Genomic DNA, 26600 nt, shown 5'->3' on the forward strand with positions numbered 1-26600 from the left:
TGACTGACCCACTGCCAAACCGGTCATGCTGGAGGATGTTGCAGGCAGCAGAACGTTTTCCACGGCGTCTCCAGACTCTGTCACATCTGTCACGTGCTCAGTGTGAACCTGCTTTCATCTGTGAAGAGCACAGGGCGCCAGTGGCGAATTTGCCAATCTTGGTGTTCTCTGGCAAATGCCAAACGCCCTGCACGGCATTGGGCTGTAAGCACAACCCCCACCTGTGGACGTCGGGCCCTCATACCACCCTCATGGAGTCTGTTTCTGACCGTTTGAGAAGACACATGCACATTTGTGGCCTGCTGGAGGTCATTTTGCAGGGCTCTGGCAGTGCTTCTCCTGCTCCTCCTTGCACAAAGGCAGAGGTAGCGGTCCTGCTGGGTTGTTGCCCTCCTACGGCCTCCTCCACGTCTCCTGATGTACTGGCCTGTCTCCTGGTAGCGCCTTCATGCTCTGGACACTACGCTGACAGACACAGCAAACCTTCTTGCCACAGCTCGCATTGATGTGCCATCCTGGATGAGCTGCACTACCTGAGCCACTTGTGTGGGTTGTAGACTCCGTCTCATGCTACCACTAGAGTGAAAGCACCGCCAGCATTCAAAAGTGACCAAAACATCAGCCAGGAAGCATAGGAACTGAGAAGTGGCCTGTGGTCCCCACCTGCAGAACCACTCCTTTATTGGGGGTGTCTTGCTAATTGCCTATAATTTCCACCTGTTGTCTATTCCATTTGCACAACAGCATGTGAAATGTATTGTCAATCAGTGTTGCTTCCTAAGTGGACAGTTTGATTTCACAGAAGTGTGATTGACTTGGAGTTACATTGTGTTGTTTAAGTGTTCCCTTTATTCTTTTGAGCAGTGTATATAATCCTGGCATGTCTGTTTTCTCATCACGCTGCTGCATGTAAGGATGTCAACAACAATGTAGAGCCCACATGATGTCCTGCCTGCTCCTTCCTGACTAACACAGACAGAACAATAGCACAACCCCTGAGGGCTTTTCTGAGACAGAGCCTAAAAGTCAACATATCCAACACATCCTCCATGTAACTGAATCACACGTGTGTGTGTGTGTGTGTGTGTGTGTGTGTGTGTGTGTGTGTGTGTGTGTGTGTGTGTGTGTGTGTGTGTGTGTGTGTGTGTGTGTGTGTGTGTGTGTGTGTGTGTGTGTGTGTGTGTGTGTGTGTGTGTGTGTGTGTGTGTGTGTGTATATGTCTGGTATGTCAGCAGCGGAAGGGGCCGGACCATTCTAGGGCCAGGCCCCATCAGTGGGGTGGACGGCTGATATATTAAAGCCTCACTCAGCACCTGTCTCATTGTGGTCTAATTGGGCCCTGAAGGATCTATACTGTAGGTTCCAGGATTTACTCAGCTGGCCCTCACCTGAACAAAGACCTGGATCAAGGTTCTCCCTTGTGGACTGGTTGCAGCACTATGTAAAAAAAAAAAATTTTGCTCTAGATGGCAGGAAATGGCAGTTACAGGTGTTCAAAAAATTCATAAATCTGGTATTACCCCTCTCTGGGTTTTCCTTGGAAATCTGTCAATTTGTTGATTGAAAAGTTATTGTAATTATTGTAGGCAATTTCTAAGTTTTCCTGCTCCCTTATAATTATCCGTGATTTAATTTTTGATCCGTTTTTGTGAGCGATGCGTCCACTTTCGTTTGTTTCCCAGCGCATCAATTGAAGGGTGTTGCTCTACTCTGTTGCGGCAAATACTGCGTGCGGTTATCATTTCAGAAGTCATCCACTCTGGATGATGTTTAATGAAACAAATGGGTAGAAGAACCTTTATCAAGAACTGCCTGGTGGCTGGCTCACTGTGGGAGTTAAACAACAAATGTTCTGGTCACCAACTTCTCGATCACACTACTTAAATAATTATACTTTTTTTGATAATCCATTTCCCCGCACATCCACACTCTCCTTCTATCTCCCTACATACCCTGCTGCTGCAGCTGGCTGCTCCTCCAGGAGTGCCTGGCTGTTCTCTGGGTCCTGAGAGTCTTCATGGCCCTCTGTCTCCCCAGCCTGGGCCCCTGCTCCCTGGGTCTCCTCCTCTGTAGCTGTGGCCTCCTGGCCCTGAGCTGCTCCAGCTCCCTCCTCTTTCTCCTGCTCCTCCTCAGGCTCAGAGCTGTCCACCTCCTCCTCCTCTACCTCCCCCTTCTCCTCCTCACTGGATTCCTCCTCACTCGAGCTGGTCTCATACCTGGACATTAACAACAGCACAAACAGCATCAGTGAGAGTACAGATGTTGGAAGAGCATTGAAATGATAAAATAAGGCCATTCAGCCCCATGTGGGCTGGCCATTGGCCTAACATAGCATTTTTGTGTAACATCTTGGAATCACTAACATCTGTGACCAGTGAGAACATGGCATGGTCAGGTGTAGATGGTTCATGGAAAGGTGCATATTCAGATGGTACTTCATGAAATGGTATGTGTGTTTGTAAGTTTTTGTCACTGTCAAGGAACTTCTATAGGGCCCTTGATCAGAAAGACTAAGGTCAGATAGGCTAAGGTCTGGCATAGAATAGTGTTCCTTCATGGATGTTTGTGGACCTTTTGTTCAGGGGCCACAGAATTCCAGAAGGAGAAGGGCAAATAGAGGCAGTGTAAGGAGAGGTCATGTGATCAGGGTCTGAAGGAGGGAGGTCTGTGCTATGTTCTCAAGGAAATGTGTGTGTGTGTGTGTGTGTGTGTGTGTGTGTGTGTGTGTGTTCTTAAAGTTGGGTTGTGATGAGGGACAAGGAAGGTATGGATGGAGAAAACATCTGAACAGAGGCACACAGCATGCACTTCCTGGTATGGGTCAAAGGTTAGGCGCAAACTTCTGACCCACTGGAATTGTGATACAGTGAATTATAAGTGAAATAATCTGTCTGTAAACAATTGTTGGGAAAATTACTTGTGTCATGCACAAAGTAGATGTCCTAACCGACTTGCCAAAACTATAGTTTGTTAACAAGAAATTTGTGGAGTGGTTGAAAAACGAGTTTAATTGACTCCAACCTAAGTGTATGTAAACTTCCGACTTCAACTGTATTTATAAAAAATATATATGGGGGATTGGAAATCATGCAGACAATTACATTGATAGAATCCACAATCTATTAGCAATATTAAAGATGTTCCACCCCCTAAAAAATGTAAAATAAATAAAAAAACATCTTCAGAAATGTTCATTTTGATCAGCTTCCACAATTATTATAGTTTGTTGCATCATGATAAGAGTCTCCCTTGGTGCTGTTATCAGAATGACCCTCATCAGGTAAGAAATCAAAGAATCAGTACATCAGTAGATCCAGTCTGACTGTGTTGTCTGTTATAGTTTTGATGAGAGGGGCGGGCTGCTGTCTGCTGTCAGACCCAGCAATGTGTTATGGCCAGGCTATAGTAATTATGTGTGTGCTGGTGGGAGGGCCAGTCAGCAGGTAGTGTATTTGTAGCACATGGGAATGTGTGAAACTTACTCCTCAGCCTGAAGTGTCCCCATTTGTGCCACCAAATAGCTAGCTTTTTGCGTGGCAGTGACTGGTAAGAAGCTTCAGGAGGGTGGTCACGTGCTAGCAAGGCAGAGGTCCTGGGTTTGAGCCTTGGTGTGAGCTGAATCAGGAGGAAGCAGTCCTGGCTAAGTCCTTTAAATATACTAACTATAGCACTCATGCTAAGTCCTTTACTAATACTAACTATAGCAGTAATGCTAAGTCCTTTACTAATACTAACTATAGCACTAATGCTAAGTCCTTTACTTATACTAACTATAGAACTAATGCTAAGTCCTTTACTTATACTAACTATAGCACTAATGCTAAGTCCTTTACTTATACTAACTATAGCACTAATGCTAGGCCAGCCTGTTCTAATCACACAGCCAGGAGAGAGGTCTTTGACAAGCAGGACACCGCTGAATCAGAGAGCATCACACACATACACACACAAGCATGCACACACACCCACACAGTGTCAGAGTGAGGGCAATGTGTCTATGGGAAAGACAGTATGAAAGATGGAGCAGAAAGACAAACAGAGAAAGGGTGAGCAGAAGGCCAGAACACCACAGGCTGTGTGAGGAGTGTGAAGAAATACAGATACGTATCTTAATTTGATCATACCATTGCAGGAATTTTCCTGCCCAGCAGGAAATGCAAACTTGTAGTGTATTCAAGGTTTAAAAAGGCATATAACAGTTGTAATTTTCTCATGAACATTTCAGTCTTGATTTGCCCTAATGAAAATTAAGATTAAGATTAAAATAACTTTATTGGTCAATTGCACACAAGGTCCAATCGAAATATTACTTCCGCGTTTAACCCACCCATCTGAAAGACACACACATATACACATACAGTTTTTTTGGATGGGTGCGGGGGGCTGCCACAATGGGCGCCTGGGGAGCTGTTGTTGTGGGGGGTTAAAAGGGAAAGGGGGATACCTAGTCAGTTGTCCAACTGAATGTAACTGAAATATGTCTTCCACATTTAACCCAACCCCTCTGAATCAGTTTGTAACGCCCTGGCCATAGAGAGGGGTTTTTGTTCTTTATTTTGGTTAGGCCAGGGTGTTACATTGGGTGGGCATTCTATGCTCATTTTCTATGTTGTCTGTTTCATTGATTTTGGCCGTGTGGCTTCCAATCGGGCACAGCTGTTGTTGGTTGTTGCTGATTGGGAGTCACACATAAATGCCTGTTTTTCCGTTGGGGTTTTGTGGGTAATTGTTTCTGTTTCATTTCGCACCTGACAGGACTGCTTTGGCTGTCGGTTTTTTTGTATCGTGTTTTTACGTTAATTAAATAACTATGATGAACACTAACTCCGCTGCGCCTTGGTCTACTCTCTCTCCCGACAGTCGTTACACAGTTAAGTGCCTTGCTCAAGGTTTCTGGCTCGCCTCTCTAACTGCAAGGCTACCTTACAGAAAATGTAAATTAAAACAACATAAGAATACATTTTCCTGCTGTGTGAAACTGGCTAAAATTAAGATATGGCATCTGTAGTGTTCTGTGTGTACATTTCTACAATGGGTTGGTCAAAACAAGCATTGTGATTGATTACCTGTACCTATGTTTGTCCTGTACAACCGTGGTCCTTCCACGGGTGCTGAAATTCATACTTTTAATGCAAACTTTTAACAAACACAACCAACTTTTTTCACATTTGTGTTGCTCAACTCAGCGTGACTGCACGTGTGCCAACTGAATCATAGTTTACGTACAAATTAGGAAAAAGTTGGTGGTTGTATTCAATAAAGGTTTGAATTAAAAGTATGAATTTCGGCACCCCGTGGAAGGACCGGGGTTGTACAGAACAAACATAGGTACAGGTAAGCGTTTTCAGAATTGATTAGTATTGATTGAAGGTGACTCAATGTTGTTGCTAGAAAATTTATCAAAACTCAACTCTGCCTCGATAGAAGAGAATGGAGTTGACCATTTCTCAGCTAGGAGTTCACCACTTCCCTCAGAACAGCCTCAGTTTGTCAGGGCATGGACTCTACAAGGTGTCAAAAGCATTCCAAAAGGATGCTGGCCCATGTTGACTCCAATGCTTCCCACAGTGTCAAGCTGGCTGGATGTCCTTTGGGTGGGGGACCATTCTTGATACACACGGGAAACTGTTGAGCATGAAAAACCCAGCAGCGTTATAGTTCTTGTCACAAACCAGTGTGCCTGGCACCTACTACCATACTCCATTCAAAGTCACTTAAATCTTTTGTCTTGTCCATTCACCCTTTGAAGCGTACAAAAAATACAAAAAACGTACATATAAAATCCATGTCTTAATTGTCTCATGCCTTAGAAATCCTTCTTTAATCAGTCTCCTCCCCTTCAGCTACACTGATTGAAGTGGATTTACAAGTGTGGGATCATAGCTTTCACCTGAATTCACCTGGTCAGTCTATGTCATGGACAGAGAAGATGTTCTTAATGTATACTCAGTGAATATTAGCAAGCTCCTGCAAGACACCCCAGCCTTCGACCTGCATCTCCAGCGGGTGGTCTCTGTAGTGTGTGGTACAGTCGGGAGCCAGTCGGAGTAAACACACGGTTCCATGCTGCGCCGACTGTGCAAGGTTTGTTGTGGAAATAAATAGTCTACATATTTTGATATTAGAGCTAAGACACTATATTACGCTTCTCAAATCTTGTTGCATCCAAAGTTACGAAGGTATCTCTCTCTCTCTCTCTCTCTCTCTCTCTCTCTCTCTCTCTCTCTCTCTCTCTCTCTCTCTCTCTCTCTCTCTCTCTGATGTCGGTACACAAAACTCATCCATCAGAAGCTTCTCTCTGAAAGCCAGAGAGATAATGACAATCAGCGGGCATAGAGTGGAGAGCTCCCTGAAGAGCTAGCCTACTGGACCCCTTCCCTGGACAGCAGGAAAAGATGGAACAACATCCTGACAGGGTCCGACTTCAAGAACCACCCGCCTGTTCCGGCTAAACGGCTGACTGGGCCCCATTAGATGCATACTTCAAAGGCCGCACAATGAACGGCTTAGGGCACATTAATGTTTACAACAAATAGTGGTTGATGGAAATAAATAAATCGTGTCAGTTTTATGATTACAATAATTCCCCGTTCTGTAAAATGGTCCGGCAGTAGGCTACAAGTGTTGGTGTTTCTGCTTGATGAGCATGATTCAGCACGGCAGACAGCGCTATCACTGTCAGCAGCACTAGCACTGCCTGCCCATAGCAATGATGCAAATTGAATGAACGACCAGTAGGTTTGAATGATAACGACGCCAGTCGACCAGCTGGCTTGGCCTGCAACCATAGATTTGCGTCGAAACTATATTTTTGTGGAGGGATGAAATAGTAGCCTATGACTACATTTATCAAACTAGCGTTATTTATTTAATTGGTAAAGCAATTGTACACTCAAGGTTGTGCTCAGCTCCGCCTCGTGCTTACAACCGCAACACAGCCGTGCTAAAAAAGTCGTTTAGCACTCCCTCTTGTGTACAATTGCTTTAGTCAACATAAATACTACAGAACTGTATAGTATTGTATGCCGAATTCATTATGCTATACATACTATAGCATAAACAATATGCATTAGGCAACATATGCTAAATATAGTTCTGTAATGCATAATGTATACAGTATAGTAAAAAAATAGTTTGCAACTAACAGTACATGTATATAGGGTACACCTACATACAGCACTGTACGATCTTTACCCTCCATTGACTCCCACAAACTTTAGGTTCTTCTTGGTTCCTCCTCTGTTCCCCTGCTTGTCAGCAGCATCGTTCTTCTTCATGATGGATTTCAGACCTAGAGAACAAGAGAGAGCGAGGCAGAGAAAGATCGAGAGAGAGAGAAAGATCGAGAGAGAGAGATGTCAGGCCTCTGGGAAATAGGGTAGTGTGTGCTTTCCATCTTCAGCACGTACAGGGTCTCTTCTGCACACACACACACACACACACACACACACACACACCATATGGATGCACTAATCACCTACTCTATATAAATCTGAAACAGATGTGCACTTTCTGCTGGGTCAAACAAGAAGATTCTAACAGCATCAAGGAGAATAACAACATGACATTATAACACCTGCTACAGTCACTACTCAGTAAAAAAGGGTACGGTTAGGGTACAGTATTGTTCCCTGGGTACAAAACGATCAAAATACACATAATGTAGGTGCACATATGATTTCTTATGGTACCTTTTAGGGTACATGTGAGCAGATAATGTAGTATAATATTTTGAATATAATGGTACAATCATTGGAGGCATGGCTTTCAGTTAGTTATTTTTGGCCACCTGTGAGTGGAAGGGTTTAAGTGGCCTATGGTGATGTTAATTAAAGTATGAGCATGTCCGCTGCCAGTTCTGAAGTCTTTATAAAGGCTCACATAAGAGCATGTGACAATAGAGAGTTGCAATTAATATTGTAGTGACCTTAACCGAACACTGAACAACCTTGCAAAGAGGTACAGACCACTTGGTGTAATGGCTAAGGTGTTGGCTTAACAGTCGCTGGACACAGGTTCCAGTCCTGGTTGGGATTACCACCTGAATGGTGGCAGGTACCCTAGTGGTTAAGAGTGTTGGGCCAGTAACTGAAAGGTTGCTGTGGGATATGAGTGAGTGTGTGAGTGGGATATGCCAAAATGTAAAAAACACATTTCCAGTGAAATAAGACGAATGTTAGCACCCACCTAATTATTATATAATTCGTTACATTGGTGTCAGAAGTGGGATGGCGGAGAGGCATGGGTTTTGACTAGATGGTTTACAGCTTATGTCAGAATTTACTTTTTGGAGCAGGTTCTGAGGAATTTACACAGCAGGTTAGGATAATTAACATAGCAAGAGAATTAGGTTAAGGTTAGGAAAAGGGTTAGAGTTGGCTAAAATGCAAACATGTTAAACTTTTGACATAAGATGTATACCATCTAGACATGACTAGAGGCTCATACGTATAAGGGACTTGGTATAGAGAATTTTTCTTTAAATGTAATCTTTATTTTTACTAGGCAAGCCAGTTAAGGACAAATTCTTATTTACAATGATGGCCTACCGGGAAATAGTGAGTTAACTGCCTTGTTCAGGGGCAGAACAACAGATTTTTACCTTGTCAGCTCGGGGATTTGATCCACCAATATCTAATGGTACAATGGACATACTTTACAGGGTAATGTTTGTTGAAATGGCATTTTTGCATCTACCTATTCAATTTTCAGATTTGTTGATATTTTGCTCCAACAGTAATATTCCAAAAAAAAAAAACGAATAAACATTAAAATGTCAAAAACTTGATGAAAATATATATTTTCTTCAGTTTATCAAACTACTGTCATAAACATTTGAATGATTTAAAAAAAAAAAATTACAATGTACATACATAAATATTTTCAAAGCTCACTACATTACATTACACATCATTTAAAAGCACTTTTCATAGAAAATGTTTCAAACTGGACTATATTTAGTCACTTATTTTGAAGAGATGGTAATAAGTAAATAAGCAGAGTGTCCTGTCCTTTGGTCTGATATGTGTGTTTGGAAACATGTGAATGCAAGACCAAGTCAAGCTTCACTGCTTAATCAAGACGGCGGGAAAGATATTTGGTATAAATCAAGAATCAGCCACCAACCCGTACACAAAAGCCATCCTCCTAGAAAGCATTTTACAGGTCAGTACTCATCCCCTTCACTCAAAACTCAGTTACAGTAGCAGCTGGACAAGGGGAAAGAGGCTGCTTCAAAATAAAATCAAAACAGATAGATATGGGGACTCATTTATTCCAACAGCCATTAGGCTGTATAATATCATAGTCTGTTGGTCCCTCGAGGAAACCGCAAATTGCACTTTCACTTTAAACGTGTAGCTATAGCACTTCGAATGAATTCTATTGTGTCTTCTCTGTGTTTTCATGTTTTATGTACCGTCTTTTTAAGCACATGACAAAATTAATTTCGCCCTGGTGGGATAATAGAGTTGATCTGGATCTGTTTGGTAGTCTAAATTCAGTGTACTTGTCTTTGACTGCCAATTTAAGCCAGACCTTTTCTCAAATGTCAATGACGCTCTCCAGAACAATCAATAGCTGAAGGCACAGCGCGGGGAGTGGGGGGGGGGGTCACAATCAAAGGTCACGCTGTTGTGTATGCTCTCCCGACTGACATTCACATGAGCTACGGTATGTGTGATCTAGCTTCTGGGGCCAAAACACAACAAGGAGAAGAAGAGAGGTGAGAGGGGGAAGAAGGAGGGAACGGGAAGAAAGGGAGAGGGAGGGAGAGGGAGAAGAAACCGCATATTTGATCTGTTCTTGGAGGACATCCAACAACGTCATTTTGCCCTCACAATCAATAGCCCTCACAATCAATAGCCATCACAATCAATAGCCCTCACAATCAATAGCCCTCACAGTCAATAGCCATCACAATCAATAGCCCTCACAATCAATAGCCATCACAATCAATAGCCCTCACAATCAATAGCCCTCACAATCAATAGCCATCACAATCAATAGCCCTCACAATCAATAGCCATCACAATCAATAGCCCTCACAATCAATAGCCCTCACAATCAATAGCCATCACAATCAATAGCCCTCACAATCAATAGCCATCACAATCAATAGCCCTCACAGTCAATAGCCATCACAATCAATAGCCCTCACAATCAATTGCCCTCACAATCAATAGCCATCACAATCAATAGCGATCACAATTAATAGCCATCACAATCAACAGCCCTCACAATCAATAGCCATAACAATCAATAGCCATCACAATCAATAGCCCTCACAATCAATAGCCATCACAATCAACAGCCGTCACAATCAATTGCCCTCACAATCAATAGCCATCACAATCAATAGCCCTCACAATCAATAGCCATCACAATCAATAGCCCTCACAGTCAATAGCCATCACAATCAATAGCCCTCACAATCAATTGCCCTCACAATCAATAGCCATCACAATCAATAGCGATCACAATTAATAGCCATCACAATCAACAGCCCTCACAATCAATAGCCATAACAATCAATAGCCATCACAATCAATAGCCCTCACAATCAATAGCCATCACAATCAACAGCCGTCACAATCAATTGCCATCACAATCAATAGCCATCACAATCAATAGCCATCCCAAACACATGGAGGCCCCTGGCCTATCAGAGTCAATGAAGGATTCCTGTGATCTGACACACTGTAGACAGAGACAGGCCATGGGCTCTTTGTGCCAAGACAGGAGACAGCTCAGTATCATGGAGATAAAGCTATCGGACCTGGGCCAGAGGCGTGATCTCATGGTAAACAACGCCTGAGCATGTTGGAAAAGAGGGTTTGAAAGTGTATCAGCATGTGACTGGGGAACGTCAGAATATCATCAAATCAAATTTCATTTGTCATGTGCTTCTTAAACCTCCGGCGTAGACTAACAGCGAAATGCTTACTTAGGCCCAGTCTGAGATGAAAGTGGGACATATATGTACAGCGGATTTGATTCCTGCCTGGAACACATATGTACTTACTATGTTAGCTACATTGATACTGTACAAAAACATTGACCTACCTTGTTGTTTGCTGGCAGCTGCCTTCTGTCCAGGGGAGTAGAAGGCAGACAGGGCACTGAGGGAGCTGACCAGCTGGCTCTGGATGGAGCTCATCTTAGACAGACCTGACTTCCCCGTTGCCTTCCCCGCTAAAGGCTTCCCTGCAACGGGCATACCCTGTCCTTCTGCAGGCTTCTGGGCACTCGGGCTGGTGGTCTCCTGCTTGTCTGGCTTGTCCTGGCTGCTACCTAGCTGGGCCCACTGCTCATTGATCAGCCCTGTGAGGCGCGTCACCACCTGGCCCAGGGCTGGGTTAGACCCCTGGCGAGGGGCCTGGGCCAACACTGGGTTGGACCCCCGACGAGAGTCCTGTGACTGGGGCTGGGCCTGCTCCAACTCCTTCTGTCCCATCTGGGTCTGGCTGGAAGAGGGAGTGGGTGCTACTTCTGGGCTCTCTGGGGCTGGAGATTCTATGACCGCACTTTCTGTGACCGTGCTCTCTGTAACTGTGGTCTTTACAAACTCACAGTCAGTTGCCAAATTCTCTATGACTGTACTCTCTGTGGTCGTACTCTGTGTAACAACGCTTTCAGTCAATGTAATTTGTTCAACGACAGTCTCCTCTACTACCACTACTTGTCTCTTTACCATACTTCCTGTGACTACATTCTCTGTGACCACGTTTTCTGGGACTACATTCGCTGTGACCCCATTCTCTTTGCCCACACTTTCTATAACCACAAAACGTACCGCACTCTCAGCGATCTCACCATCTTTAACCACACGGCGTGAGACTACACGCTCTGCTTCCACAATTTCTGTGACCGCACTTTCTATGGCTGCACTTACTATGGCCGCACTCTCAATCTCTATTTCTCTATGTGGGTTATAGCTTATCTCGAATCTGTCTCCCTCTGTCTCTGTCTGCTGATATGCACTCTGTGCTACCACTGTTTCTGTCACCTGGTCAACTGTACCCACTCTTTCTGTCTCTGTCCCCCTGTCCACACTGTTAGCCCTATGTCTCGCTGGTCTCACTGGACGTACAGGTGCTGTCTGTGTTTGTGTCTCTGTCACCTGGTCTACACGGACTCCCGCCTGTGTCTCTGTCACCTGGTTCACAGCATCCACTGTCTGTGTCTCTGTTCCCCGGTCCATACTGTTAGCCCTACGTCTCGCTGGTCTCACTGGACGTACAGGCGCTGTCTCTGTTGTCTGATCTACACTGACTACTGTCTGCGTCTCTGTCCCTGTCACCTGGTCCAAGCTGTCTCCAGGCGGTGTCTCTGTCACCTGGTCCACTGTATCCACTCTCTCTGTCTCTGTTCCCCGACCCACACTGTTAGCCCGCGGTCTGACTGGACATACGACTACCATCTCTGTCTCCGTCCCCTGGTCTTGAGTGTCAAGCCGCTCCGTCTCCGTCCCCTGTTCCACACCACCAGCCCCCTCTCCGGTTAAACAGACGACCATCCTTTCGGTATCGGTGCCCTGCTCCGCCATGTCCGCCCTCTCCGTCTCTGTCTCCCGACTCGCACTTCCCACTCTCTCTGTCTCGGTCTGCTGGTCCACACTGGTCCTCCTACCTGTCTGTCTCTCCCTGGACACCTCCTCCACTCCTCCTGTCCCTCCCACGCTCAGCTGCAGTATCCTCTCCTCCTTCACCCTGTTCTCCTCTACCTGTCGTTTCAGGAGACTGTTCGTTCTCTCCAGGTCTTCGCTAGCCTGACTTAGCTTAGCCTCTAGCGCTGCTAGCTTAGCCTGGAGCTGTTCGACACTGAGAAGGTCCTCCTCACCACTGACACGAACTCCCTCTATGACTTGCACAAACACTCTGCTGTCTAAAGGTTCTGGTGCTTTCGGTGTTGCAACGTTCTCCGGTTGCTCTGTTTGCCTTTCCTCTGTGTGCACTAATGGATTCACAAATACTTTTTGTCTATCTGGTCCCTCTGCTGTCTGTGCTTGTCTCTCTAGTTCCTGTGCTGTTAAAAGCTTATCTGGTTCTTCTTCTTGTGCAGTACTCTTTAAGGATTCCTGTTGCATTTCTGTCTCTGACACGGTGCTCTCTGCTCTCCCGGGATCCACTGCTACTTCAGCCCCCGGCGGCTGAGAGGCTGGCCCAGGATCAGTGCTTAGGGCTAGGGAGGGTGAGGCACTTTGTGGGTGGGCCAGAGGCTGGGCCTTGGTTTGGACCTGCAGTCTGAGGATTAGCTGCTCTCTCTCCACCCTCAGTGAGCAGATCTGGGACTTAAGCTCTGGGATGGTCCTCACCATGTCCTCCAGCTCTCTGACCCTCTTCAGGGCTGCGGTGATCTGCTGGTGCAGCCCCGACCGGTCCTGGGGAACAGCGCGGACCACGTTCTCAGATGAGCCGCTCTCCGTTCTTTCGTCCCCAGACTCAGAGGCCTTCCTGTGCGGGATGGTGACTGGCATGCTGGACGTCCGAAGGAGGTTTGGCCTCCCCAGGGGCTGTTCGCCTAACACCCAAGGCCCAGCACCTGCCTCCTCCCTGGGCCTGGCAGAGGCAAAGCTACTCCCCTGCACCCTGCTGTTCTGGCTATGACCCCCCGATGTGCCACTACCTCCATCACTGGGTCTAAAATCCAAGATCTGTTGGACATCAGTGATTCTGCCCCGAGGCTTGGGCCCTAGGGTGGAGGTGGAGGACCAGGTGTCCTTAGGTGCCGGCCTGGCTCCATGCCCAAGCAGGCTGAAGTTCCTGGGCAGGGTGCTGAACTTAGGAGGGCCCCTGGCCTTGCGCTGGATGTGCACCCTCTTGATGGTGTTGCCTTTCTCGATATCGTCCACATACTTGAGGAAATCAAGGTCCAGGTGGAAGCCGTAGGGGGTCTCTACGGAGTAGGGCAGCTGCTTCCTCTGACCCTCACCTCCACTCTCTCCTCCTGATCTAGGGTAGCCATTTGCTGCAACATGAAGAGAGAGTTTTTAGTATTCACAGTCATCCCCATGCATTCAGGGACATGCTGTACAGTACTGTCCGCCCTTGGGCAAAACATGTAGCTCATCCCGGAGGGGGCTGCGATTTTTTGGGGGGGCTTGCGCTGAAGACATCTATATTGGTCTACTAATACAGGACTCGTGAAAGCCCAGTGAACTACTTTTGTCAAAAAAAATGCAAACTAAATGTACTTGTGTGCTTACCAGCATTTGTAGCTTGAGTCTGATAATTATCCGTACAAAACAGTTCATCTGATAATACTTGTGGAATATAAAAATACTTGTTTGATATGTTTTCCAGTTTCTTGAAATAAAACTGAAACGGTCTATTCATTCATTTTCAGTAGACTCTCTTATGGAGAGTGAGTTACAGTAGTGAGGGCACACATTTTCTTACTTGTGGGTTTGATCCATGGGAATCAAACCCACAACCCTGTCATTGTAAGCACCATGCTCTACCAACTGAGCTTACATGGGACCCTGGTACAAACCCAGACGATCAGCCTACAATAGAGTAGGTAAATTTACATGAAGCGGTTTGTAAGGATGCTAAATTAATACTGCACATCAAGTGGTTGTTTTCCATGTGATTTGATGTAAATGTTTGAGGACAGGGTTTTGTTCTTTCTGGATACCATGAGAATGACAATCACAGAAAAAGGGACAGGGCAACAACTCTTACAATTCCAACTACTGAATCCTGTAAAATACTGTTCTTTATTATACAACTCACTTTTTTGCCAAAGTGGAGAAGCTGAAAAAAAATGTCTATATCGGTCTGCTAATACTAGTAAATGCCCAGTGGACTATTTTTCAAGATTTTTCAAGGGGTGCTGCAGCACCCTCAGCACCCCTACTTCCCCAGCTATGGGTGAAATACAATGAGCTCCAAAAGTATTGGGACAGTGACACAGATTTGTTGTTTTGGCTCTGTACTGCAGCACTTTGGGGTTAAATTGCAGACTGTCAGCTTTCATTTGAGGGTGTTTTCACCCATATTGTGTGATCCGTTTAGTATTTACAATACTTTTTGTACATAGTCACCCCCAATTTTAGGGGACTAAAAGGATTGGGACAAATTCACTTATATGTGTATTAAAGTAGTAAAAAGTAAATTATTTGGTCCCATATTCCTAGCACGCAAAGACTACATTCAACTTTTTAACTGTATAAACTTGTTGGATGCATTTGCTGTTGTTTTGGTTGTATTTCAGATCATTTTCTGCCCAATATAAATGAATGGTAACTAATGTATTGTGTCATTTTGGAGTCAGGTTTATTGCAAATAAGAATAGAATATGTTTCTAAATACGTCTACATTAATGTGGATGCTACCATGATTCTGGATAATTCTGAATGAATCCTGAATAATGATAAGTGAGAAAGTAACAGACGCACAAATACCATACCACCACATGGAAAGATGAGATTGTCATGAACACAATGGTGACTTGTCTGAAGGTAACACATTACCAGAAAACAAAAGATTACTGTAACCTAGGCAGCCGATACAGTTGTGTCACCCGTGGACCAACTCTTACATAAAGCATCCTCCATTCAGGCTCAAAGGCATCAATTTCCCCCTTAACTGGCTTTAATTGCAAGGAAAATATGCGTACATTCTTTATTATTAAACATCATTTTCCACTATCTTTTTTTGTATTTTTTGGCCAACATCCTAAATTGTCCTTAAGGAGTAACGGTATGCTCCTTAAGAGTACATCTCGGGCTAGTCAAAGAGGATCGTTTCATATACCTAGCATTTTTATGATTGTCAGAGTAGAGCAAGCCACTATCTGGGTATGTATATTTGGTGGTCTAATGATTGTTGATGATTTATACTGGTTAAACCAAAAGGAACTGGCAGTTGTTGTTTATATTTGTACAGAATTCCCTGCTCGGTGACGTGGATGCGGGGGAGAGTATTCGTTGACAGGTGTGCCTTCGACCCATCTCTATAGCGTACGGGCAGGTTTCGAGGGTGCCTCCTTTCACTCTGGTTCCTTCACCAAGACAAAGCTGAGTAGTTGAGCAGGACAAACAACTCTCACAAACCATAACCAGTGTGTGTCATTGAAATGTAAAGTACTAACTTTTTTATCTCACAGAAGAGGATAAGAAGAGGACTCCCTCGTCATTGATTGTTTTGTAAAGGTGATATTGGTCGCTAGTGGCTGGGAAATACTAACGGCTCAGTCAAACAGCCATTTTGAGTCCACTGATCTGTTCTCTTTGGTACTTGTGGTGTTAATGGCCACGTTAATAAATGTTGTGCTTTTTGTGCATTGCCCATGTTATGCTAACTACAGTACTTGCTTTATTGCTAGGCTTCCTACTTCTGGTAGTTTTTTTTGTTTGCTTGCCATGCTATGTAGACATTGATAAATTTGCCTGCTATATCTTCATCCTACCATGCTGCATGCTATTGCACCCGCTTTCCGGTTAACTGCTGCTCTATTTATGCATAACGTTACCCGTTTATATGCTTATTTCATTTGCATATTGTCAACGGTTAACAGACAATTGAATTATGTATATTCATTGCTGTTATTGCCCATTATTATTTGCACCATGGTCTACTTTTAGATAAACCTTATTCCATACAATGCCTACCAAATCTCAATTCAATACAAGTCTCATGTCAACGACTGTAAATCATTCCCTGCCATGTATCATCTCATTACCTGAATCTATAATGACTCCTAGACTGAACTACATCTCTGCCTCCAGCTGCTCTTTAACTGGAGTCCCACAGTAGATGGACATCACCATAGCACTCTTCTAAACAGTTACACTGCATTTACATAGACAATAGATTTTACAATCTTGTAACTGAAGAATATTGGGAAAGTTTTGGGCAGCTTTATTAGGGGAGGACATGCAGGAAATGTATTAAGGCAGTGTGTGTGTGTGTGTGTGTGTGTGTGTGTGTGTGTGTGTGTGTGTGTGTGTGTAACCATTTTGTGACATGCTGTCTTGAAGAAATGTTTGGGATGTGGTCAATTGTTCTGAATGGTGTGTGTTGAGTTTGACCAGTGCACTTATTTATGTGGGAATATTCAATATGTTCATTATGTAAAGCCATTACAATGTACTTTTGTTTTCAATGGGTTTGTTTGGAGAGGCTTTGCTGGTTTGAGGTCCAGCCAGTTATTGGCAGCACCCTCCAAAAAGGGGACTGTCTTTAAAGTCCATTTGTATTTCTAAAATCTATTGTCTATGTAAATGCAGTGTAACTGTTATTTTCTACCATCAGAAGTACGGTATTGCTTGTCACTTTTTGGTAATCTGTCAAAGTTGGTCAGCTGAATCTCTGTGAAAGCACTATTTCAGAAGGCTATCTAGTGGAAGTAGCATCCAAGTCATTTTGATGTACTCTTGTTAATGTGTTACTCATGTGTCAAACACGCCAACCTAATCCTCCAATCTAAGCGTTAATGAACTTTGCTTGTTCTTTTATATCTGCCTCTGTACTGCTTCCCTTTAATGGGCCTAGAACCTGTCTAACGTTTCGATGTTATAGTTGTAATAAAACATATATATTTCCACTGAGGTGTTGTCTGTTGCATTGCTCAGAACTTTTGGTTCAACTCAATAGGTGGCCTGTTACGAATCTTCCTTAAGTTCTGGTTGAGGTGTTCCCCTCATTAAACATTAACTGGGGTATGTTATACTAGTTATGTGCACGAAAACACTAGTGTATACTACAGTAAATCTGCAAAAAAGAACTATGGTATACTACAGTATTTAGACCATAGTATACTGTTGTCACGTCCTGACCAGTAAAAGGGGTTAATTGTCATTGTAGTTTGGTCAGGGCGTGGCAGGGGGTGTTTGTTTTGTGTGTCTCGGGGTTTTTGATTTATGTTCTATATTTTCTATTTCTATGTTTATTCTAGTTTTGTATTTCTATGTTGTGTTTTTCAATGACCTCCAATTAGAGGCAGCTGGTTGTCGTTGTCTCTAATTGGAGGCCATATTTAAGTGTGTTCGTTTTTCACTTGTGTTTGTGGGTGGTTGTTTCCAGTATAGTCTGTGCACCTTACTGGACTGTTTTCGTCGTCTGTTTATTTTGTGATTAAGTGTTTTCTTAAATAAATAAGAAGATGAGCACTTTACCCGCTGCGTTTTGGTCCACTCCTTACGACGCCTGTGACAACTGTATTATTTTCAAGTGAGTTAGCTGTAAATGTATAACAGGTTTGATGTTTGAACTAGGACCACAATGGAAATAAATGGTACACTTTTTTTAGTGTTATTCTTCACAAATGTCTAAATGCATTACATCAACATTTATGGTATTTTTAAATAGTCAAAATCAATTAAGGGTATACTAGTGTGGAGTATAGTATACTACAAAATTCTATAGTAAACACTACACGATTGAGGGGGAACCTCAGAGAAAATCCACGGCATGAGCTCCCCAAGGACAGCAAGTTCAAATCAAAACGGGATCGACAAAGCTAACTAGTAGTCTAATCGATCACAAACACTACGTGATCGAGGGATACTACAGTGTGTAGTATTCTACACAGTATACAAAATAATTATTCCAAAGACTGGCAGATGGCGATATTGTCGTTTCATCTTACTGTCCAAAATATGCTTAATTTGAAACACCATTTCCCACCACCATACTAGTGTCTAATGCAACTTCCTGATGTTGCGCCCCATGTTCAGCCAGAGGTAAACAACAGACTGCTGCAACCTGATTGGCTGAACGTGATACACAACCCCCGGGGCTAGCATTCCTAGGAATTAGCGACTCTAGCATGGTGGCTGATTTTCAGCCTGAATGGACAATGTATTAGGAATGAACTGATCCACGGGTGATACGAGTGTATTGCCGGCAGCATACACTGCTTCTGGACGGTAAGATGTTGTGTTGTCACGATATCAGATTTTTGATTTGGATACCAATACCAGGTTTAGGATCAAGATACTCAATACCAAAACGATACTCATATTCTGAAACAATACTCATATACTGAAACGATACTCATATACTGAAACAATACTCATATACTGAAACGATACTCATATACTGAAACGATACTCATATACTGAAACGATACTCATATACTGAAACGATACTCATATACTGAAACGATACTCATATACTGAAACGATACTCATAAACTGAAACGATACTCATATACTGAAACGATACTCATATACTGAAACGATACTCATATACTGAAACGATACTCATATCACAGAATAACCACCGAGTTTTTTTTTTTTAAACATTGAACAATGTTAACTGGTAGAACAAATACAATGTTTTCTATTCTATAATCAATTTCTTAACACCATACTAAATCAGAATACCTCCAATTTTCCATACGCAAAACCATAGTGGAAGTATGTACAAATAATTGTACAAATACATCTAAACTGTTTCTAAAATGTAATTTGATACATATCAGGGTTAATTTGCTAATCTATGGCCATAATATTGTCAAATGACATTAGACCTCTAATTCATTACAGCTAACTCATTTCATTTATTAAATTAATAGTTTGAAGCTCATTTCTGAAGCTTCTATATTGCAGTCTAAACACCATAAAAATACAATAGAATTTACACAGCATTCAATGATTCCAAGAGTGCATTCACTTCCCAGGATGCCCAGGGCTGCTGGCGGGCACTAGTGGCTACTGCTAGCAAGCCCAGACAAATGTGAACTATTGCTGTCAAGTTAAGTGCATTTCACATGACTTTTGGTTTGTGTAATCATATACCAAACAGAAGTCTAATCTATGGATTTTACATGAATGTCAGGGGTGTAGCCAGGGGTGCAGCCATGGGTGGGCCTTGGAGGGCCTAAGCCAACCCACTGGGGAGCTAGGACCTGGCAATCAGTATTATTTTCCCCCACAAAAGGGCTTTAATACAGACAGAAATACTCCTCAGCAAACATTTGCTTAGTTTTTTTGGTGCGCTGGCTCTCGTCTGATCTGTAATCAAAGTTTTCCCATAGTTCACTTCTGGAGCCAGTTTTGTCAAGCTGCGGGCGTGGTGGTATGTTTTCGTTAGAAGCCATGCTGTCGGCATTTTCTATGCTCTTGCTTGCGTCTCAAAAGTGTCCTGCGCTGTGTCCGTCGATCGTGTAGTAAGCACTACACGATCGAGGGATACTACAGTTCACTACAGCAGCACACCACCCTGCATCCCACTGCTGGCTTGACTCTGAAGCTAAGCAGGGTTGGTTCTAGTTGGTCCCTGGAGGGGTGACCAGATGCTACTGGGAGTGGTGTTGGAGGGCCAGTAGGAGCACTCTTTCCTCTGGTCCCCCAAAAATATCTTAATGCCCTAGGGCGGTGATTGGGGACATTGCCCTTTGTAAGGCGCTGTCTTTTGGATGTTAAACAGGTGTTCTGACTCTTTGTGGTCACTGAAGATCCCACGGTACTTATCGTAGAGTAGGGGGGTTAACCCTGGTGTCCTGGCTAAATTCCCAATCTGGCCATCATACCATCATGACCACCTAATCATCCCCAGCTTCCAAATGGCTCATTCATCCTCTCCCCTGTAACTATTCTCCAGGTTGAGAATGTGTTCTCAGTCAACTTACCTGGATAAATAAAAACGGCAGAATTCTATGGTAATCTGGTATTGTTATGTGGGTTTACATACCACTTTTCTTGTCCATCGCTGTAGTAGTTCAGGGTCATGGACTTACTTCTCTCTAGTCAGAGTTGGCAACCTGGAAATGAGAATTGAAGTCTGTGAGCCACTGAAATAACACTGAATATCAACACTGGCCAACTGGTTTTAATACAACCTCTGTTTTGTATTAAACATATTTGTGTTTGAAAGACATAAGAACGTAGCATAGCCTGTGAAATGACTGTTTCTCATTGTGTTCTACCAGTGACCCGTGATAACTATTTGTTGGTAATGACAACCTCTCCCCTGTGTTATTGTCTAACAGAGAGGGAGAGATCCTCGGTGGCCGTATAAAATCACCACAACACTTACAGGGGCTACAGTTTCATCCAACTAAGTAGGAAAATGTTCCATCTGGGTGCCATTTTGTGTTGTTTGTTCCAGTTGGAGCTGCCAAGAAACCGGAGCCCCTGTTTTTTACAAGGGCTTTGGGTGAGGCAACAAGGATGGGAAAACAACTGAGATTTCAAAACTTTTAGAGGCTTATTAAGCAAAGATTTTAAATGTAATATCCAATAATACGAATAACCCACAGCCAGGGCTAGAAAGTTCCCACAGCCTTAAGTGTGCTTTCCATATTGAACCTATTTTAAATAGCTACATTAACTCGACAGCAAAATATAAATGCCAAAGCAATTTAGCAAATAGGCACACATTCACACAATTGCCATGCAAATTTGTTCTGGTTACAAAATATCTGCTACTTAGGAGGACGCAGTTACTAGCCGGGAGCATTGATTTAATGAGAGTTTGAGTGTGGACTTGAACCCGGCAGGCAGGAATCAATTTCAGTGCAATATAAACTACTGTTAGATAAAGGAAAACATGGACGCTACCTGTATCTATCCTTATGATTGCTTTGTCATTTTAAATGTGTTATCATGGAAAACTGTAGGTCCTAAAGCACTTTCGTTGTCATCTCTTAGTCCTTTTTCTACCATCACAAATCCCTTAATCATTCACAAACACTTTTGAAGCCTAAGTCTATGAACAAATTGCAAGTGGTAGTCTTCCCTTTGCACATTCTGCTTTGATGACTGTGGAGAGAACAGAGGAAGCATATTTTTGCCCGGCAACAAATGTCCTGTATCGGTAAGAAGTACACACTGGGACGATGGTGCTGGGCAAAGACTGTGTGCTTAGATTAGAGGTAGGCTGTTTACCATCAGAGTATATCACAGGAATACACTACAGCAAACAGGCGGCAAGGCCATCAATCAAAATGACAGCCAAATCCACACAGGAACCTGATCATGTATCCATAACAACCAGCTGGAGCACTCCATAAATAATCCCCAAACACTGACAACAAAGCAATGTGTGATCGAGTGCAGATGTGTTTCTATCCACCGGTGTCTCTATCTTGTACAGTCATGGCTTTATCCCTGATCAGGTTCCTGTGTGGATTTGGCTGTCATTTCAATTGATGGCCTTGCCGTCCAACGCGGTGCCTGTGAGCTGTAGTGTATTCCTGTGATATACTCTGGGGACGGCACGGTAGCCTAGTGGTTAGAGCGTTGGGCTAGTAACCGTAAAGGTTGCAAGTTTGAATCCCCGAGCTGACAAGGCACAAATCTGTCGTTCTGCCCCTGAACAAGGCACTGTTTCTAGGCTGTCGTTGAAAATAAGAATTTGTTCTTAACTGACTTGCCTAGTTAGATAAAGGTAAAACAAAAAAATGTAAATCCCCATCTATCCACACCAGTTCAGCTGTGAGACAGAGACTTGCGGGGAGTGAGTTGTGACACATTGCAAGACTGTCATCTGAAACACGGGATTCGACTGACAGTGTCTCCCCTACCACACAGATGATGTCGGGATGTCGCCATGGGAGCAGGGGCATCCCTGTCCCTGACACTCCAAATCCTTAATGTGACGGCGGGGCAATCCGCTTTCTGCTCGCTGACCTTGAGGCCTAAATGGCTCATTTGCGAGCGGAAGAATGCCGTTGATAATCGCTGAGTAAAGCGTGAGGCTTCGGACCCTACAGGCAATTACACACAGATCCTTACTAAAAACACAGGGACAGAAATTAAATAGAGGGGGGTGGGGGAGAGAGAGAGAGAGACAAGAAAGGGAGAGGAAGGACAGCGGTATAAGGGTGGAGAACGAGTAATACGGACAAAGAGAAACCGAGGGAAGATGAGAAACAGAGGCTGGCCAGACCTGGACGAAGATACTTAGCGAGTCTCTCTCTCCAGCTGAACTTCCACCAACCTCTATTTTGAGGAATCTAAGAGGCTTTAATGGTGACAGTAAAGTCACTTTACAAGTGCCCCTCTCTAACGAGGGCCTTTGAGCTAAGTGAGAGCAGCTCGCTGTGACGTGACGTAAATGCGCATCACTGCTGGGTGACACGTAGAACATCACTTCAATATGCTCACAGGCAGGCACAGAGGAAACTGGGCCAGAGTGGGGGGGGGGACCCATCACCTCACAACAGTAAATAAGACTAACAAGGTCACAAGTACCGGACAGGTTGACGTCTGTTTCCGTGGGCTAAAAGTCAAAACCACACACTTATTTCCATAACGCTCAACGAGATGAGTGATCTCCAATCTACAAGCGCCGTGTTTTAAAACAAGTGAAGCGTGACTGGGGCCGATGATATGAAGACCGACATTGCGTTATAATAACGCCTGGCCGGAAACGATGGATATTACGTCGCCACGGCAGATACAGTAAATAACTTCCTACTGACAGCCTTTTAATAAATGCCAGCTGATCCCGCAAACCACAGGGGGGCCGAAGCCTTAATTGAACGTCATGGGTCGTTATGAGTCCCTTTGCAACGCCGTAGATTGAATTACATTAATACGATAGCACACGCCAGAGAGGAAGAGACGAGATGGGGAAATTAGATGGGAGAGACTGGAGTCTAGAGGTGGGTGAGAGAGAATGAGGGAGAGGACAGCTGCGCCATGATATCCCTAAAAAAACAGCAAGCGATTGCAAACGGCAGCAGAACGAATGGCTGAGCGAGACAACAAAAACAACACCTGGGAGTTTCTCACCGGTTGGTACCAGGTGCACAGCTCTAGAACGTCTTTGATCAGCTCCCTCACATGTCCACTATCTGTGTTTACCTCGACTTAACCCTGAGAAAGTGGACATAGCTGGTCACCCCCAAAACACACACACACACACATGTACACACAGTACACACACACACACATCCAGGAGTCAGGGGGTCTTTACTCAACATTTCTCATTGGAACGTTCTCGTTGCTTGTTGTTAGGAATCGTCTGCAACTAAAGCAGGAAATAGAGGGTTGGGCATGTGGACAGCCCAATTAATTTCCTCTAATAAGCTGCCAGAGCTGGAGTTCTCCCTCCAGATGACACAACACAGAACACATCGACTCCACAGAGAGACCAGACACAATCTCCAACTCTCTGTCTGGAATGGAGCAATACATTATACTGTGTGTGTGTGTGTGTGTGTGTGTGTGTGTGTGTGTGTGTGTGTGTGTGTGTGTGTGTGTGTGTGTGTGTTGTGCGAGACCAGCCGCCCGCTTTCATTAGAGATAAAGAACAACACAAACATCAATTATTTATTCACCCGATCCCCATGGCTACCCTATCCCAGCCTAGCAGACTTAGCATAATGGCTAACCCTTAGTGTCCCTCCCCATCAGAGGGTAATGGGGGTTTCTGAGGGAAAAGCTACCACTAATTAGCGCGCCGCGGGGCTAGCCCTACAGGATGTGTGACATCGTCGGCATGTTAGAGCTGGCTTCCTAGGCAAAGAGATGAGGGGGAAAGGATGGAGGGAACGGGGGAGGAAGAGAGAGAGAAGGAAAGAGGGGAAGATACTGCTGTCAGGAGAGACGATGAAGTTGGGTTGTGTGGAGAGAAAAGAGACAGAATCAAAATTGTATTTGGCACATGCTTCGTAAACAACAGCGAAATGCTTACTTACAGATCCTTTTACAATAATGCGGAGAGAACGGTAAAGAAGGTTAGAGAGGGATGGAGAGGGATGGAGGAAGGGGTGGGCACATGTCACATTAGACTGGATCAATTACAGCACTGTCAAATTATATCAGATCCCCTGCACTCCCTTCTGCACATAAAAAGCAACACACACATGAATGCACGCGTCGCATTTACAAACAGAAGCAAACACAAGCCTTCACGTACGCACAAACACATGTTCAAGCACACAGACGTGCACACACGCAGACCACATGCCACACACACACACACACACACACACACACACACACACACACACACACACACACACACACACACACACACACACACACACTCCTGGTAGTAAAAGTCTGCATGGTAACAGTCAGCAGCACTGATGTAGTGTGGAGCAGAGCAGGCAACCCCATTTGAATAAGGAGGGAGTCAACACTCTCTAAATCCACACACTATTGATTGTATTACTGTGACAGCTACAGAGCCTTGTTTCCGCACACACACTTACACCTACATGCACACACACACATATACCCACAAACATTGGTGCACACTCTCATACGCATACACAAATGCAGGGAAATTAGTTGGCTGGTTACCAGTAAGGGTAAACCGACTGCATGTTCATTTCTCTCCGTTTGTGGATCAGTGTATGCGAGCTCAGCCCAGAAACATGAGCTCAGAGGCTGCTTGTTCCTCCTGCAATGCAGCAGCAGCAACGGCTAACAGGAACAGCAGAAACACACTAAAACGAGCCACCCCTCTCTGCTATCGTAGCAGCCTGGCTTGATGCACAGCAGACCGGAAACCCACGCTTACAGGCGATCCCTCGCACACACGGGCATGTGGAAGAGTCACACACTCCACAGCCTGACACGCACACCTCTCACCTGCGCTGCTCCGAGCATCGCGTCCCCGCGTACCCCGCAGAGAGAGAGGGAGAAGTGGAAGGGGGTGGAGGAACAAGGGTACAGATAAAAAGGAAGGAGAGAGGGGGACTGAGAGCGTACATAGAGTGGAGATGAGAGAGAGAGAAATCGACAGGACGTCAAAAAGGAGAGAGGGAGAAAATAGACAGAAACAGAGATAAAAGGAGGTGAGTCACAGGGAATAACGGAGAGTGAGGGGATTCCTCTCACCTGCTGTGCAGCCAGCTCCTCTCCTCTGTTCCTCTCTTCCTCAACTCCTTTCCTCTCTGCCGTCTGTACATACTACCGCTGCCTTCCCTCCCTCCCTCTCAACTTCAACACAACACCCCCCCACCCCCCCCCACCCCCCCAAAAAAAAGAAGTGAGGAAAAGAAAGGTGTTGGTTGGGGTCTGAAAGGAGAGAGAGAGGCGATAGTCAGGCAGCTGCTCTGTGTAGGATTGATCACCCTCTTTCTGCCTACAGCGATGAGCTGGCCCAGAAAAATAAGACCAGGAAAGAATAAATACCCAGGAACACACAAGCCAAACAACACTGCTACAGTGCGCGTGTATGTGAGCTATAAAGGAATGTACTCTCCACCCCTTCCCCGAAAGAGATTTGGCCCACACACTCTCTTACCGTCTCCCCATCCTCTCTCAGTCTGGTCTGGAGAAATATGGCCGCCCCACCACTCACTGGTCTAATCATTACTGTAGGGCCAGGAGTCAATGTTTAAGCGCTATCTGTTAAGCACAGCCCTTATCACTCACACGCTCACACGCTCACACACACAGGCACATTCGGGTTGGGCGATATTTGGGGATACCTCTTCCACGATACGCTACACCAAATATGTGATATCCGATATGATCGTTTTGCGCCGTCAATGACTAAATCATACCAGACTGCCATTTTTTTTTTGTTGCTTTGCTTATTTAAAATATTATAGTCGCATTCTCATTAAAGAATCTTTGCGTGGCGACAAAATAATGCTTAGTTAATTCATATAGACTTCATTTTCAACATATTGATAGAGCCTAACTAATAAAACTGGACATGTTTTGATTGGTACATTTTTAATAA

General features: G+C 44.4%; 1 protein-coding gene across 4 annotated transcripts in view; it reads right to left on the reverse strand.

Annotated features, from left to right (window-relative positions):
* Positions 1 to 26600, reverse strand: part of LOC106584025 (KN motif and ankyrin repeat domain-containing protein 4) — a 100254-nt gene that overhangs the window by 12916 nt on the left and 60738 nt on the right. For 2 of the 4 annotated variants that reach the window (XM_014168796.2, XM_014168797.2), the window contains exons 2-5: positions 20643 to 20712; positions 11065 to 13968; positions 7195 to 7291; positions 1953 to 2216 (exon numbers count right to left, since the gene is read on the reverse strand). In XM_014168796.2, coding sequence (XP_014024271.2) covers positions 1953 to 2216; positions 7195 to 7291; positions 11065 to 13968; positions 20643 to 20658 — 3281 coding nt within the window. In that variant the 5' untranslated portion in view covers positions 20659 to 20712. Of the gene's footprint in view, positions 1 to 1952; positions 2217 to 7194; positions 7292 to 11064; positions 13969 to 20642; positions 20713 to 25747; positions 25863 to 26156; positions 26271 to 26600 lie in introns of those variants that run through there. The other 2 variants (XM_014168794.2, XM_014168795.2) reach the window with 2 other exon arrangements.

This window comes from Salmo salar, chromosome ssa23, assembly GCF_905237065.1.
Source record: "Salmo salar chromosome ssa23, Ssal_v3.1, whole genome shotgun sequence".
Classification (NCBI taxonomy): domain Eukaryota; kingdom Metazoa; phylum Chordata; class Actinopteri; order Salmoniformes; family Salmonidae; genus Salmo; species Salmo salar.